This window comes from Phasianus colchicus, chromosome 1 (assembly GCF_987193195.1).
Source record: "Phasianus colchicus chromosome 1, bPhaCol1.hap1.1, whole genome shotgun sequence".
Taxonomy (NCBI): Eukaryota; Metazoa; Chordata; class Aves; order Galliformes; family Phasianidae; genus Phasianus; species Phasianus colchicus.
In genome coordinates this window covers 82964110-82979737 of record NC_143436.1, presented here as the reverse complement: position 1 = coordinate 82979737, position 15628 = coordinate 82964110, and the positions used below count along the sequence as shown (strand labels likewise).

At 45.5% G+C, this 15628-nt stretch overlaps 1 protein-coding gene across 1 annotated transcript; it reads left to right on the top strand.

Moving 5' to 3' along the window:
• Positions 1-568: 568 nt before the first annotated feature.
• On the top strand, positions 569-12804 carry UPK1B (uroplakin 1B). The gene is made up of 8 exons (XM_090134469.1): positions 569-653; positions 5746-5833; positions 6334-6534; positions 8019-8093; positions 8837-8959; positions 9255-9434; positions 10822-10905; positions 11516-12804. The coding sequence occupies exons 2-8, from the start codon at positions 5765-5767 to the stop codon at positions 11564-11566; spliced, it is 783 nt and encodes a 260-aa protein (XP_089990595.1). The 5' UTR covers positions 569-653; positions 5746-5764; the 3' UTR covers positions 11567-12804.
• Positions 12805-15628: the final 2824 nt, after the last annotated feature.

Sequence of the window (15628 nt, the reverse complement as noted above, 5' to 3'; positions counted from 1 at the left end):
AATGAGTTAAAAAACCACTGGGCCCAAGGCAATGCAACAGTTGTTCCACTTTTCTAGCTATCCACTCTGTCTTACACAGCAGCCAATACCTACACATTCGTTTCTAAAAAAATTCCCAAGCTAAAGAACATCACAGTGGTTCCAACCCAAACTACTATATTTTTCAAGCTTTTCCCATGCAATACAATTAAATGAAAACACTAATATTAATTTCTCTCTTTTCTCATCCATGCATTCTTTTTACATTCTGTTCAAACAGCAGTTCAGCAATGCTAATATTTAGATTTACACCCTTCAAATTTGCCTATCCTCTTTAAAGCTCAAGTATCTCATACAGGTGAGTCACTCGTCCACCTTTTTGAGAGTACAATGAGTGAAATTCTTTAAGCTTTCTGTTTTTGGCACAACAGCATTCCGATACGATCTAAGAATCACAGAGACACCCTCTGGTCCCACAAGAACTGGGGAACAGGTTTGGCTAGAAAAAAAAAAAAAACTATTCCTCATGTGATGGGCACCCTACCAATCACACAGCACTCTCCTCCAGCAACCCAGGCTCTTTAAAGACCAGCCGAGGAGGGGGAAAGGGGCTTCTTGGGGAATTCGCCAGCCGGACAGGTGGGGCTGGTTTTCTGCATCACCAGCAGGGAAGGGTGAGTACCTGGCTTTGGTCACCATCTTCCTCTTCAGACAAAGAAGTGAAAAGCATCTGGTGCAAGAAAAAGAGGTTTTTATGTTAAATGATTTCTATTTGAGTCTCTGGGCTGTGTTTAGTATGAGGGAGGATGCTACCTGGATAAGGTTAACTGCCTAAGATTGTTAAGAGTTGCTTTTTTTCTTCTACTGTAAACTCTGCCTTCTGTATGGCTGTTTTAATTTGTTTCATATTTTTTTTCTCCTAAAGACTGGGGAGGAGGGAATGGGAAAATTAGATCTGTTGCCAACATATTTGAGAATCGAAAAAAAATCACCGTTGAGAAAGACAAATCCCCCTCACTTATGAAAATAGGGAAGGCAAGAAAAAAATACCTCTTGTTTTGGTTCTGCTGAACTAATGAGGGAGAGAGGAAAAAACTGCCTCCCAGCTCTATATCTGAGGTAATTATGCCTGATGATTTACCAGCCGCCTCTCTGTACACAGAGGCTTCGTTTCATAGCAATCTCTCTCAAAAGGAAACTTAATTAGTCTCTGACCCCTGCTTGATGCTGAGCTATGTTTTTGCTTTACATTTCTCCCCTGGTAGTGTAAAACGACTGGCTGGCTTTTCCCTTTCTCAGCGTGGTTGGATCGTGGTGACCACACTGCTCTTTGCCTGGGGTGACGTGTGCTGCTGGAGGGTGGGCAATGACAGAGGAGAGTATGTGTGCTGGAGATGTTCGCCTCAAGATAAATAGATGGCCAACCGACACCCTCAAACATCTGCCTTTATGCAGCAGGGTCCAAGAATTCATCAATAAGTTGTTTAATTGCATTAACAAAGATAACAGTGAATTTTTTTACTCAAGTCTTTCTGCATGGAAGCTCACTGTCATGCGGAGCTGTGAAGGGAGTCTGTGTTTGGGGTCTGTGCTTGGGGTTTGTGACTTGACCAGGGAGTCTTGTCCCATGGCACCAGTACAGCCAGCAGCTCCACCTTGCCAAATTCCCTCCCCTGGCATCCTGTCACTTATCGTGCTTGTAGGGACAGTCTGTTCCTTGGGCCCAGGACAGCCCAAGGGATAGGAGGAGAGGTGGCTGGATGGGGTGAAGGGCAGGGCAGGGCCCACGGGCAAGGCCGAGGCTTCACTTGCTGAAAGGCTGTGTTTGTTTGGTTGCGCTTACGCGGCTCTAAGCCTTTCCACTGAGGCATCTGGAGGCTGCAGAGCCCATGGGGAATTGCACAAATGGGCCCCTTGTCTGTGTTTCCTTACACCAGGAGAGAAGAATGCCACGCTGTGCACAGGCATGCTGAAACGTGGGGTGGGAGCAGAGGGTGAGGCACAGCTCTGCTGAGCCCAGCCATCTCTCCTCGTGCTACTCTCCAGATGTACTGCCCCATCCCAGCCCCTGTACCGCTGTGCTCATGATGGTGGGCAACAGTTTGAGCACCCCAACTGCTGCCTGGGGTGGGAGTAAGGTGTCCTCCCTCTGGCCTCTGATAGCAGAACATGGTAGTGAAGGCCTCCCCAGACCTTGGGGAGAGGGATATGTAGTGCAGAGTTGATGACAGCATGGTTGAGATTGGAAGGGATCTTTGAAAGTCTCCTCCACTCAAAGCAGGCTGCTCAGGACCATGTTCAGATAGGTTTTGGGTATCTTCAAGGAGGGAGACTCTATACGTCTGGTGGCAGGGAGGGCAGTACCTCATGCTTCACAAGTGCTGGGGTGAGTGTTGTCACTCTGTAGAAACCCATGATGCATACATGGTTTTCGGACGTCCCTTGGCTGGACTTTTGTGATTCCACCATAGCTGGCACAAAACACAGGGCAATCAGAACACAGCCTGCTTTTGCATGAGGCAGTGCCAAGCCAATTTCTATTCATAGGTGTTTTGGGCTATAAATGGAGTGAGACCAAACAAAAGCAAGGGACATTCATCTGTAAGGCTATTAAAATCCTGTTTCAACCTGTAAAAAAAGGATGCAGATGCTTCAAAAGTTCTATCAGCCAATGGGTATTAGGGATACACCAAAGACTGAACCACCCCTGAATCAAGGTACTGGTGCCAGTAGTGACCCTGTATAGTGTTGGTCACCTTTAACTCAGGGGCAGGAGCCAGCCTTTGCAGAAAGGAGCTTGCTTTTTGTCTCCCACAGACCTGCTGCAAGCCACTGTGAGTGGAAGAACGGAGGAGAGATCAAGAAAGCTCTCAGGCCATGGAAGTAACATCTGCCTGCAGCTCCAGGAAACTGTTTGGGCTGTAAAACTAACCTTAACCAGCCCACACAGAAGGCTTCCCTACTTCCAAAATTATTTCTGTCCTCAGGCACAAGCTGCTGGTGCCTGTCTCTTTGGGAGCAGGGACTGCCTCCCTGTGTCACTCTGGGTGGGTGGCTGTGAGTCATGCCTCTGTGTGAGGCAAACCCAGAGGTTGATTTTGTGCCTCAGTATTCGTGCACCTGCCCCAAGTGCTTTGGCTTAATGCGGCTTACCTCTGAGGCATAAGAGGGTGGGAAGGCCCAGATCTCCTGCAGCTTCTTTTCTGGGGTGTGTTGGAAGGTTGGCTCTCAGCTGTCATCAGATCCAGCTGTTGTGATGGCCTTGGAGCCCCTCCCCAGCCCTGCATCCCGATGCTTATACAGGTTCTTCTGAAGGGAGTGGAAGAGGGATTTCCATTGCACCACTCGTTTTTAGGTCCACAATAAAGGCTCTTCTGTCCTTTTTCCATTTCCTGTTCTCTGTGCATTGTTTTATGTAACCAGCCCCACAGAGGCTTTCTGATCAAGCCCTCTTTCTCAGACTGTTGTGTCTACAATAATACCTGCTCAAGGAGAGGCAAGAGCAAGCCAAGTCCTGGTTACAAGAAAGGGAATTGTGGGAAGCATGTGGGTTGGGTGAGGAGTCCATGTGCAAGAGTCTTCATATTCATTATACAAAAAAAGGCTGAGTTGTGCCCTTGGGCAGCCAAGAGCAAGCCAGCTCTGGCATCCTTTTGGTCTCAGTGCTTTTGTTACACCGCAGGGTGCCCGTAAAAGAGAAAGGTAGGAAAAGAAGTTTCTGTAATGCTAAGGAAAGGATTGTGGCTTTGTTAATCACAGGTGATCTGATCGATAGCGATGGGACATGGCACAGAACCCAGCTCTCTGCATGGCAGCTGGAACAGACCCAGTTTTTCATGTGATAGAATTTGTGCACCTGTGTTCAGATCAGGGAGATATAATTGCTTTTTGGACTGCCCCCTGACTTGTGATGACCCTTAGCCAGCAATAACTAAAGGCTTTTCTAAAATCTCTGGAGTGTGAGCAAGGATTTAGGCTGTAGCCTCTACAGCTTTGAGATATGTAAGAGGACAAATGCTTGTCACAGGTTTGTCAGGATCGGCAGAACATGTGGCCAAGCATTGCCCAAGCCCAGATCTGAGCGTTGGTGAGGCAGTGGCACAGACTGGCCAGGGAGATGGTGGTTGCTGTCCCTGTAGGTGTTCAAGAATCACGTAGATGTGGCACTGAGGGACATGGTTAGTGTGCATGATGGTGATGGTTTGATAATTGGACTTGATGATCTTAGTGGTCCTTCCAAACTTAATGATTCTATGATTCTGACCAACAAGGCATTGTGTGTGACTTCTGGACATTGTGTAGTAATAAATAGGGCAAGTTTGGCAGCCTGCCACTCACATTCAAGTACAGCGTCATGCAGCTTTAGATGTATTGGACGAGCCTTCAACCACCTGGCTGGGAGTAAAAATGGCTTCTTATCTGGAAAATAATGACCACTTGTGCTATCCTGGAAAAATACCTATGTGCTCTGCTGCTGCTTATGTAGTGGTAAAAGCATTGGAGATCTCTCCATGCCAAAACCTCAAACTGCTGCAGAAATGGTGATAGGAAATTCTGGCTTTTCCTCTGTTACTGTTTTTTCTTCCTCTGGCCTGCCAGCCATGAGAGGCAGCTATTGAGAGGCTGGAGGTGGCCTTGTTAGAGAGGTCCCAAAGAGCCCTACTCATCAAGAAACTTCTCATGGTTCATTAGCAGCTGCTAATGTCTGCTCTACTTTTTCAAAAGTTTATCTGAAGAATCTCAGAGCTGATAGCCCCAGGAAGAGGGGTCCCAAGTGCAGGTACTCTGGCGGGAAAGTCAAGCTTTTCTGCCTTTTGCCTACTCAAGCTGGGCCCACTTCAGCCTTTCTTTCATTGCTTGTATTTTCTTAACACACAACACATGCACCTGTCTCAGGATTGGAGTTCTTCTTCCTTGCCATGCACACACATGCTCTGTCCCTTTGAAAGAAGGGCTTCATTGGCTCTGGAATTTGGGCTCATTTCTCCAAGAGGTCTCACACCTCACAATAATCCTTATGCCGCTCCCTGGAGGGAGCTGACTTCAAGGTGGAGTGCCTGGGCCCAGCCTGCAGGATATAATGTTCTCAGGAATTTGGTGGGAATGCTATTTGGCCAATCTCCCACAAGCCAGCTGCAGCCTAAGCAGCTCTGTCCCTCAGACCTGACTGGAAATGGGGGCCCCAGCTTCGGTTCTCAGCATGGGAGGAAAGAGGGAAATACCCTTAGTAAGTGATGGCAAGCCCTGTGCCATAGGTATGTGTGTGGGATACAGCTCTATCTCTATGGTTATATTTGGTTGCATGCTAGTGCTGGCCAAAAGGGAATGGCCAATAAGATGTGTGATGTGCCCTGGAATAAATCTGGCTTCTTTGAAGGAGAAGTGAGATGAGGAAATCAAACTCATTCGGTGTTCATCCCAGTAGCCATTGTTTCCAGCCAGATGGAAATGTGTCACCATGAGCTGTGCTTGTGCTAGGGGGCTGCATGGGTACTGGTGTGTCACAGAAAAAAAACAAGCCCAAAGTGAGTTGAAGCAACTGTCTGTGCACAGTCATCCCACTCTTGCGTAGCTCAACTATCAGGGAGCATTTCAGTTATTAGCTTCATGCCTCGGGAGGTTTTTCTTTTAAAACTAGCATGAAGCAAGGAGTGGGAGGAGTACAGACAGATGGATTCTGTCTATACTCTCCTCGTGGGTAATTTCTGTTTCTAAATGAAGCCTATTGTACTGGTCTAACTGATGACTGTCTTTGATTTTTCCCAGTTTGCATGAAGATCTAAAGATGGCAAAAACTGACAATGGCATACGCATCTGTCAGGGTCTATTAATCCTGGGGAATGTGGTCATTGGGGTAAGTGAAGTGGACGTGGATGGGTGGCAGCTTCCTTACAGTATGACACTTTTTAATGCTTCCTAGCCAAGAAATCCCTTTTCACATGTGAAGACCACCAATGTAACATGAGGCAAGGGATAAAGCAGAGCTGTTTTGGCAGGTCAGTTGGGAGGGAATGGCAGGGGTTGATCCCCAGGACCAGCGTGTCTCTAGAGGAACAGCCCTTGCTGCTGACCAACATCTTTCCAGCCAACTCCTTCCATATAGTGACAGGAAAGTTTGTGTTAATTTTATTCTTAACGTTCTCAAGTTCCAGGCCGGACATTTGTGGTCCAGGCTGGGTGAGTTTTGCTTGCAGTTCTTGTGTTAAGGAGTAATAAAAGGGGTTACAGAGTTGGGCAGGGGAGGAGTTGAGGAGCTCCTGCTGACAGGAGACTGAATAGAATGAATGCAGTCTTCTTTTTGTGACTCTGTTATTTCCCTCTGTTTAATAGTTTTCCCTAATTTGTGCTTCTCAGATGTGCGGAATTGCCCTGACAGCAGAATGCATCTTCTTTGTGTCGGATCCCCATGGCCTCTACCCTCTGCTGGAAGCCACAGAAAATGATGACATCTATGCTGCGGCCTGGATTGGTATCTTTGTTGGCTTTGCACTCCTCGCTCTGTCTATCCTCGGCATCGTTGGAGTCATGAAGTCCAACAAGACTTTGCTACTGGTGGTAAGTGTAGCAATGTTTGCCAATTTATTCCTTCCAAACTTAAAAAATATTGGCTTATTTACCCTGCTCATCTTGGTATTTACCAACCGAGTAAAGACAGCTTTTATTGGTGAAGAGAAGCCAGAGGTTCTTCTTCTCTCTGTCTGTGTTCTCCCACAAGGTGACATGCATGAGAAGCTCTGAAACTAGGGTGGGGGAATTAATAGCAATAACCACAACGGCAATAACCACAATGGCGGTTTAAACCATGTGTCCTGACCCTGACCTGACCCTGAAGCCCTGCAGAAGCACTTGTGCAATCAGATGCAGCTGGGATGTGGTTTAGATTCTAGTTTCTTCTTACTGCCTTTCAGCTGTCATGTACCATTTAGTTTAGGAGCTGATAAGTAATGACTTCTTTACAAGGCATTAGTATGTGTTTAGTATACCAAAAATGGGTGCAGCTGACATTGTGCATCAGCAAGCAAACAGAAATTACAGGGATGAGGATAGATAGCTTTGAATATGCCAAGAACAATGTTAAGATGTAAACAAACCTCTACAATTTCTTACTCAGGCCTTTAGGTTGACAGTAGTGAAACTTAATTGGTGTGCGCATTAAGGGAGGGTAGAGTTGAAAACTCTGCAATCAGCTCTATCTTGGCTTAATGTAGGGTGGCAGGGTGTCTGTTTTAAAGAGGAGACAGAGATCTGAGCTCTTGTGCCAGGAAATTCACCAGCAACAAGTGATGGAAGAGAATTTCCTTAACTCTAAATGTTGATGTCTTGACTGAAACCCAAGGCTGTGGTACAGGGCAGAAGCTGGTGAAAGAAGAAAACACCTTGAATCTGGGAAAAACATTTTGAAGTGTAGGAGGAGAAATGGAGGCATAAGAATTGTAAAGGGAATACAGAGAAGACTGAAAGGGATTGCGCTGAGAAGGGAAGAGAAGCAATGAAACAAACTGTGAGTGGTGCTCTTGAGGATCAGTTTTCATGAAGGTTCTTTCCTTACAAAGCATGACTCAGGAGGATCTGCACAACACATCAAATTGCACCTTCTCTTTCCCTGAAGTACAGTCTCTCCTTCTAGGATTGACTAGCTTCTTGCTGAGAAGCTTCCAGCTTGCAAACAGAAGAATAACTTGCAAATGAGATGCAGCAAAGAAAATGGCTGATGTTAATCTTGGGCATATCGAGAAAAGTATCATCCACAAAGATAGGGTAGGATTAATGCCATTCAACAAGTTTCTGATGATATCATGTCTGTGAGATGGATTACAATTCTGGTCACACACCTTCAGGAAAGCAGATTGCAAACTGAAATGAGCACAGAGAAGGACTACATGAATGTTCAGAGGAACAGAGAAGACTGGGGACACTGGTGCAGCTCAGTTTCTTTTGTCTTGAATGGGGTGTGGGGCTTAAACTTGAAAAATACAGAATGGGAATAAACTGCTTAATTTTTTTCTCTGATGGCTAACTCTACTCTCTCTCTCCAACAGTATATTATTCTGATGCTGATCACTTATGCATTTGAAATGGCTTCTTGCATCACAGCAGCAACTCACCGAGACTTTGTGAGTATTGCTTTTCTCATATCTTCATGCAACTGCATTGGAATATGTTGCAGTTTTACAGCATGCTGTTTCCTGTTTAGTGGAGTAAATGGCCTGTGTGGTGGTACAGTGTAAGTTCAAAGGACTACTGCTGAGTTAGAGTAAGACCTCACAAGGAAAGTATCCAACATTCATTCTAATGAAGGAATTATCTTTGTTGTTTTGAACAGAGTTTTGTTATATTTGATGCTTCAAAATGTTTATAACCTTGCAGCTAAGGAAATAAAAGTGCGGGTTTGCTGAATCATCAATGCAGTGTTTAGTCTTTCAGCTAGAGGCTGATTAATCTCTCATACAAACCTTCAGCATCACAACAGGCAGTGTTTAATAGTGAGGGAAAGATGACATGGGTTATTGCAGGTATTGGTGGGGAAAATGACCTGAGGCACTTCATCTCCAAGCAACATCAAATGTAACCCATAGCTTTTGCACATCTCTTTTGATCTGACATCTGGAAGGACAAACTTAAAAGTCATGCTCTGTGTCTTTCTTGCTCCTGCCCCTTAAATCTTGCTCTTTAGCCTCCTCTGTGTAAAAGTGGGAGTGTTGGGGGGAACAGCATTCCAGTTCTCTAGCTAGATACTGAAGCAAGCAAGCAAGCCCACCCACATATTTGCTTTGCATGGCCACTTATTTACATAGTTCCTTCATTCTTTTCTGATGGGTCTTGTTGTTGTTGTTTGTTTATTTGTTTTCTCCTGCAGCTTACTCCAAACCTCTTCCTGAAGCAAATGCTGGAGAGGTATCTGAAGTCAGATGCAGACAACAACAATGACAAATGGATGACTGAAGGGGTCACAAAGACGTGGAATAATCTCATGCTCCAGGTATTAATAACACTGAATACTATCACTAATTACTAAACACTCTGCGGCTCTGGAATTTCAAATCCTCCTCAGACCCTCTCAGTAATAAAAAGGATAGCATCTGCCTTGAACCTTAGACAAACTCCTGACACACTCCCCATTTTGCTTGTTTATCAGATGGCAGACTGACAAGGGCAAGCACTTCAAAAATCTCTCCCATAAATCTGTGGTTAATGCTTAACCACATGTAGGGGCCTGCCTTGTGCAGGGCTGTGACCTTGGCCCATGAAGATCGTTTCCTTCTCTCACCCCACAGAACCAGTGCTGCGGGGTGCACGGGCCCTCGGACTGGCAGGAATACACATCTGCTTTTCGTGTGACACACAACGACGCCGACTATCCTTGGCCACGCAACTGCTGTGTCATGGACAACCGAGGTGAACCCATCAATCTTGATGGCTGCAAGCTTGGAGTCCCCGGCTTCTATAACAGCAACGTAAGATTTTCTCTGTTTTTTCCAGTTAACATGTGTTAGTCTAAAGTGCCTTGCTGGATGGGAAGGAAATAGGGAATAGCCTTCCTCCTCTACTGTAAGCTACAGGTGTTCAAAAGCTTTCTGAAGAAGCAGCAGTACTTGTAGGTTCCTGACCATGTAGAACACAGCACAGATTGTGGTAAAGGCTTTTCTGACTATCACTAATAATCACATAATCATTAAGATTGGAAAAGACCTCTAAAATCATCAAGTCCAACTGCCAACCTATCACCACCATGTCCACTAAGCCATGTCCCTCAGTACCACATCTACATCGTTCTTCAGCACCTCCAGGGGCGGTGAGTCCACCACTTCCCTGGGCTAGCCTGTGCCAATGCCTCACTACTCTTTCTCAGAAGAAATGTTTCCTAATATTCAACCTGAATCTCCCCTGGAACAACTTGAAACCATTCTCTCTCGTCCTATCACTGTTACCCAGAAGAAGAGGCCAATCCAAACCTCACCACCACCTCCTTGCAGGGAGTTGTAGAGAACAATGAGGTCTCTCCTGAGCCTCCTCTTCTCCATACTGAACAATCCCAGTTCCCTCAGCCATTCCCCACAACTATTGTGCTCCAGACCCCTCACAGCTTTGTTGACCTTCTCTGGACACACTTCAGTGCCTCAATGTCTTTCTCAAGGTGAGGAGACCACACTTAACAATGTATGAATTGGAAGAAAACTATTTCAATGCTACCAATATGAAGCAGTACCTCATACACGCAGGTGGTCACCAGCTAAATCAAACATTGCCCAAAGATGAGTGCATACATGAGTGAGCAAGACAGCAGTTGTCCTCCTCTTGGCAGCTGTCAAAAGTAATGGAGAACAGATGGCAAGAGAGGAAGAAGGGGTTATCCTCTGGCACTGTGCCCCAGGAAATGAATAGTAGGGCATCTCCGAGAAGTGCTTCCTACAGTGAGATCCATTTACTGAGCACATCACTTGCTGAACATTACAGTTAACCAGCTTTTCCTGTTAGACAGATTGCTGGGTCATGAGCATGAAGTTCTCCACTAACAAGCATTTCCAGAAGATGCTCGGGTTTCCAAACTTGCCTACACCTTTTAGATTCAGTAATCCAGCTCTGTGTTGACTGTCTTTGTGTTCGGCAAGTGGAAAATTGTCCTTGAAGTATTTAAGATGGGTCTGCTTTGTATTTGAAGTTAGAAACATGCAGGTTATCTGCAAGATGTCAATAATCAGTGTAGATCTGGCCTGTCTTCCTGAATTACTCAAATAACAATAGGAGAGGATCATGCTTTACTCTCTCTTGGAGGTGGATGAGCTTGTAACTGAGCAACAGAAGCTCAAAGTTTGTGTTGATTCATGCATGGTTGCCTTACAGGGTTGTTACGATGCTATTTCTGGGCCACTGAACAGGCAAGCCTGGGGTGTTGCCTGGTTTGGTTTTGCCATCCTCTGCTGGACTGTGAGTACTTACTATTTGTTTTTATTTCCTCTTCTCTTTCCTTACTATTCCACACCCTCTTGGGTGGAGGTGAATGACAGGGCTGAAAAATATCTGAAGATGATTTATTTCTCACCAATGTGCTTGTAGCCTGCTCCACTAGCAGGACTACGCACAGAAGTTTCCCATCATCCCTGGCTAGCGCGCTCAAAGAGCTAGATGGCCTTCAGGCCTGCTGTGCCCTACTGCAATCTCAGTAACACAGCCCAGCAAACAGATCCTTGCTTTCAGAGGGTATTGGATCATCTAAACTGTAGGCATGAAAGATAATTCCATTTCTAGTTTGAAGACTTTGCAGAAGTGTTTCAAATACTTAGGGTTCAGCAGTTTCGTGACAGATAATCCCCAGTGAGCTGAGTGATCCGGTCAAATAGTTATGTCTGCACACATCTTTTCTGCACTGTGAAGTTTCTGTGCAGATAAAAAAGCTTTAGGCTCCCTGTTCCTGAATGAACTTTGCTTATCAAGAATTTCTGTTGTTCTCTCCTATCAGTAGGATTACATGGGACTGGGGGGAGAAGTGTGGGGAAGGAATGAGGAGAAGAGAAACTTAGTAGTCTTGTCTTTTCAGTTCTGTGTCCTCCTCGGAACCATGTTCTACTGGAGCAGAATTGCATACTGAAGGCTCAACATCCTCAGCCTTGTCCTGAAGCATTCTATGAAACTGAATTCACTCATCTCCTGCTCCATTCACTTGTGCCATTGGGGACCTGAAGCTTTCCCACTATCTCTCCCATATTGCTTTAGCCCCTCAGAAAACATGACAAACCAATGTCACACACTTCTTGTCCCTTCTTTGCCCCTTGTTATGCTGTCTAAATGTCTCCTGATTGAGGTAAAATGTTTATTTTGCTGTGTGAGAAATCCCCGGAGCTAAGATAAGACACAATCTGATTTGTTCTGTGATAGCATCACAGAGGAAAATGTCCATCTATGCTTGCTCCAGAAAAGTCCCTCCCTAAAACTAGGCTGAATGTAAATCACAATGCTATACATTCTGGCAAGAACTGCCTGAGTAAAGCTCTAACCTCCTGTGACCAATAAAGGCGGGTGCAGCAAGGGAGAAGACTGCAGAATTCTCTAATATATTTTATCTTTCAACTTCTGTTCCTGGTCTCCGTCATTCCTTGCCTTAAAGTAAGGAAGATTTTCTAAGAGTTTAAATGTGTCAGCAGCGAAGACATATCACAGATGAAAAGTCTGCTGCTAGCCAAGATCAATGAAAGACTAGCTCACTCCTCTGCAATGTGCTGCCTGTGTTCAAGCCTACCTCCTGTCCCTATGAAACTACTGCTTCTTCTCTACCTTCAGAAGTGCCAGACCATGAAAAATTCCACGAGCAACTCCATCAAAATCTGCACGTGCTTCACACAAGATTTCACTAGCATATGTGCAGAATACAAGGGGTCCTGTGCTCCAGCTGGCTTTGTGGCAGGGGCTGTCCCACACCCCTCAATTGCCCTGCTGTCTACACGGATGTGCTCATGTCCTCTGTGCACTCCCCATCCCACATCCCCAGACAAAGCAGGCCAGGCAGCAAAAAATGGCAAAAATCTTGTGAAAAATGCCAACAGGGTGCTCTCCGAACCAAATCCAGTCTGTTCAACTGAGGTTTACTTCAGCACAGGCTGATCTGGTGTCTTTTCGAGTGGATGCTTCAGTTACATGTTTGTGTAAACATCCTCTGAGGTAGAGCATTTTAAGGTGTGCTGCCTCAGATTGTGACAGTTTACCAGCTGCTGTCATTCCTTGTTTTTGTATATTTGCCAAAAATGATAATTAAAAACAAGTGGAAGTAAAAAATTTTTACTCTCGCTCATGATTCTGTGTTTGGGAAGGGGAAATGAAGGTATTTATCTGGGACACCTGGGGTTGTGATGAAGGTCTGAGTGCACAGAGCCCTGATGCAAAGAAGGCGTGCATGTCACTGGTCCCTCAATGGAGTACTGGGGGAGGCAGAGAGGGCGAAAGGCTTGAAGGACAATCAGGTGCCTGAAGCACAGAGGGGTTTTCTTTATGTCTGTGTGTTCAAAAAGAAGAATCGCCATGGATCAGCCCCTTCAGAAGGGAAGACCATGTGGAAAGGTCACTGTTTCAGGAGGTGACTGTCCTTGAGGGTCTGGACTCTCAGCCATTTCCTTAAGCCTTCGGTCTTCAGCTCTTTTTGTGAGACTTGAGGACGTGGATAGACCACAGGCACCACATGTGTCAGTGATCTGGGTTTGTTTTATAAATGTCTTTTCTGTTTGTTTGTTTGTGTGTATGTAACTGATAGCTAAATAAATCCAAAGATTTATTTAGGCAGCAACAGCAAAGACTTGCCTGAATACTCCTTCTTGAGAACTGCAAATCCCTACCTATTGCAACAGCAGAGAGAAGAGGAAGGGGGGAGGAGGTACAGCACACTGCCTTTATCTTCGCTTGGGCAAATCCCTCCAAAACCTTCTCAGCCATTGCAGCTTTGCAGAGAGCTGCTCACCTGCCTACAGATATCTTGCTGGGGTTATTTCTGCACGCCATGTAGCTCTGGAAATAAGCCACATGTCCAGGTATGGAACACGCTAGAGACTTTTGCATATGGATGTGGTTGGAGATATAGACTACAAAAAACTTTAAGACCACAGTAGCAGGTAAATTTAAATATTATTTCCTTTTCTGCTCTTTTGCTTCAGACCCAGAAGTCTCTTTCTTCTTGCAACATCTAAATGTGCGGAGATTATAGCACAGCTCTTAAAATAGAGAAAATACAGCAGGATTTTGTAGGAGAAGAGAAACTATCTTGAATAGATCACTGCAATATTCACTGCTCCTACCAGTTGAAAATGATACCACTGACCTGTGATGCAAATAGAAGTTTAAGCCAGCTAGGTTCATAGAATCACAGAATGGCCTGGGTTGAAAAGGACCACAATGATCATCTAGTTTCAACCCCCCTGCTATGTGCAGGGTCGCCAACCAGCCTGACCGGGCTGCCCAGCACCACATCCAGCCTGGCCTTGAATGCCTCCAGGGATGGGGCATCCACAACCTCCTTGGGCAACCTGTTCCAATGTGTCACCACCCTCTGTGTGGAAAACTTCCTCCTAATATCTAACTTAAACCTCCCATGCTTCTGTTTAAAACCATTCCCCCTTGTCCTATCACTATCAACTCGTGTAAACAGCCATTCCCCCTCCTGTTTATAAGCTCCCTTCAAGTACTGGAAGGCCACAATGAGGTCTCCCAGGAGCCTTCTCTTCCCCAAGCTAAACAAGCCCAGTTCCCTCAACCTTTCCTCATAGGAGAGGTGCTCCAGCCCTCTGATCATCTTAGTGGCCCTCCTCTGGACCCGCTCCAAGAGCTCTTCATCTTTCTTGTACTGGGGGCCCCAGGCCTGGACACAGTACTCCAGTTAAGGTTAGTCAAGTTTACCTTTTGCTTTTTGGGCCTTTAGCTCACATGGCACATTATGATTTAGAGTTTACAGAGAAAAAAATAAAAGTTGTGATGAACCAGCAGTCTCTGAAATGGTGGATCTATGCAGAAGTGCCAAGCACGCCACACTTCAACTGGAAAAAGCCAGCTTTAGCTGCCTGAACTAAGGTGGGAGAAGAAAGAAAGACGCTGAGCAGGATTTTGAAAAATCCTGCACAGCTTTTTTCTGTTTTTTCAGCTTCTGAAGGCTGATCCCAATCTCTATGAGTTCCCTACCTGAGATGCCAGGGAAGGGTGAGGAGGGGATGGAGCCCATGACAGGAATGGTGGTGAACAGGTTTGTGTGTTGGCTGGGGCTTGTAAATAAATCCTATTCATTCTCAGCTGTTTGGATTACTACTGGAAGTTGTGGGCAAATCTGGTCATCGAAGCAGGCAATCTGTGGAGATATGGACTAAAACAAGATGAAGAAAAAAATCCACCAGGTGGAAGTTGCATGGTTTGTTTGCAGATTTTCTCTGCATATTTTTTCTCTGTTGGTGTGAATATTCACAGTTCTCTCCTGGCAAAAATCCATGTTTAAATTCTCCCACAGTTCCCAACTGTATTTGTAGATTATTAATTTACTGCAATATTCCAGTTCTGAAAAATGAGTCTCACTTAGAAATATCCTTTGTTCACACTTGACTGAGCAGCTTGAACTCTAAGACACCAAGTGTCTCAAATCCTGGCCACTCCCCTTCAATACACGAACACCAAAAAAACCAGCACTCCTTCAAATTACTGAATGTTTGTAGCCAGCATTGCTGAAGGTCTTCATTCCTTCAGGCCACAGAGCTCCACAGACCTGCCTTTGTCCTCTTTTCTCCAGTAGACTATCCTACTCCTCTCCTCCTTTCCCCTCACTTGTCCTTCACCTGCATGAACCACCTTTGCATGCCCTTTCTCAAGCCCCATCTCTCTTCATTTCACTGGTTCACTCACAGCACACGGTGCCTTGTGTGCCTGCATCCAGCTGCCAGCTCAGTGTATAAACCTGCACCAGGCTGTTGATGGCATTCGGTATTCTCTGACTCAGATGATTTATTTCCCATCCTGCTCACTCTCCTGCCATCTTCATTTTTTGCATTCCTTACAAGAGGGACTTGTGCCAAAAAAATGCTTATTGGGACCAAGAGTGACCTAAAACAAACTCATAAACGAAGCCTCCTTCTTCTACCCCTTGGCAGCCCTGCTCTCTCTAGCAACTGGGGAAAGCCTGAGCAACGTG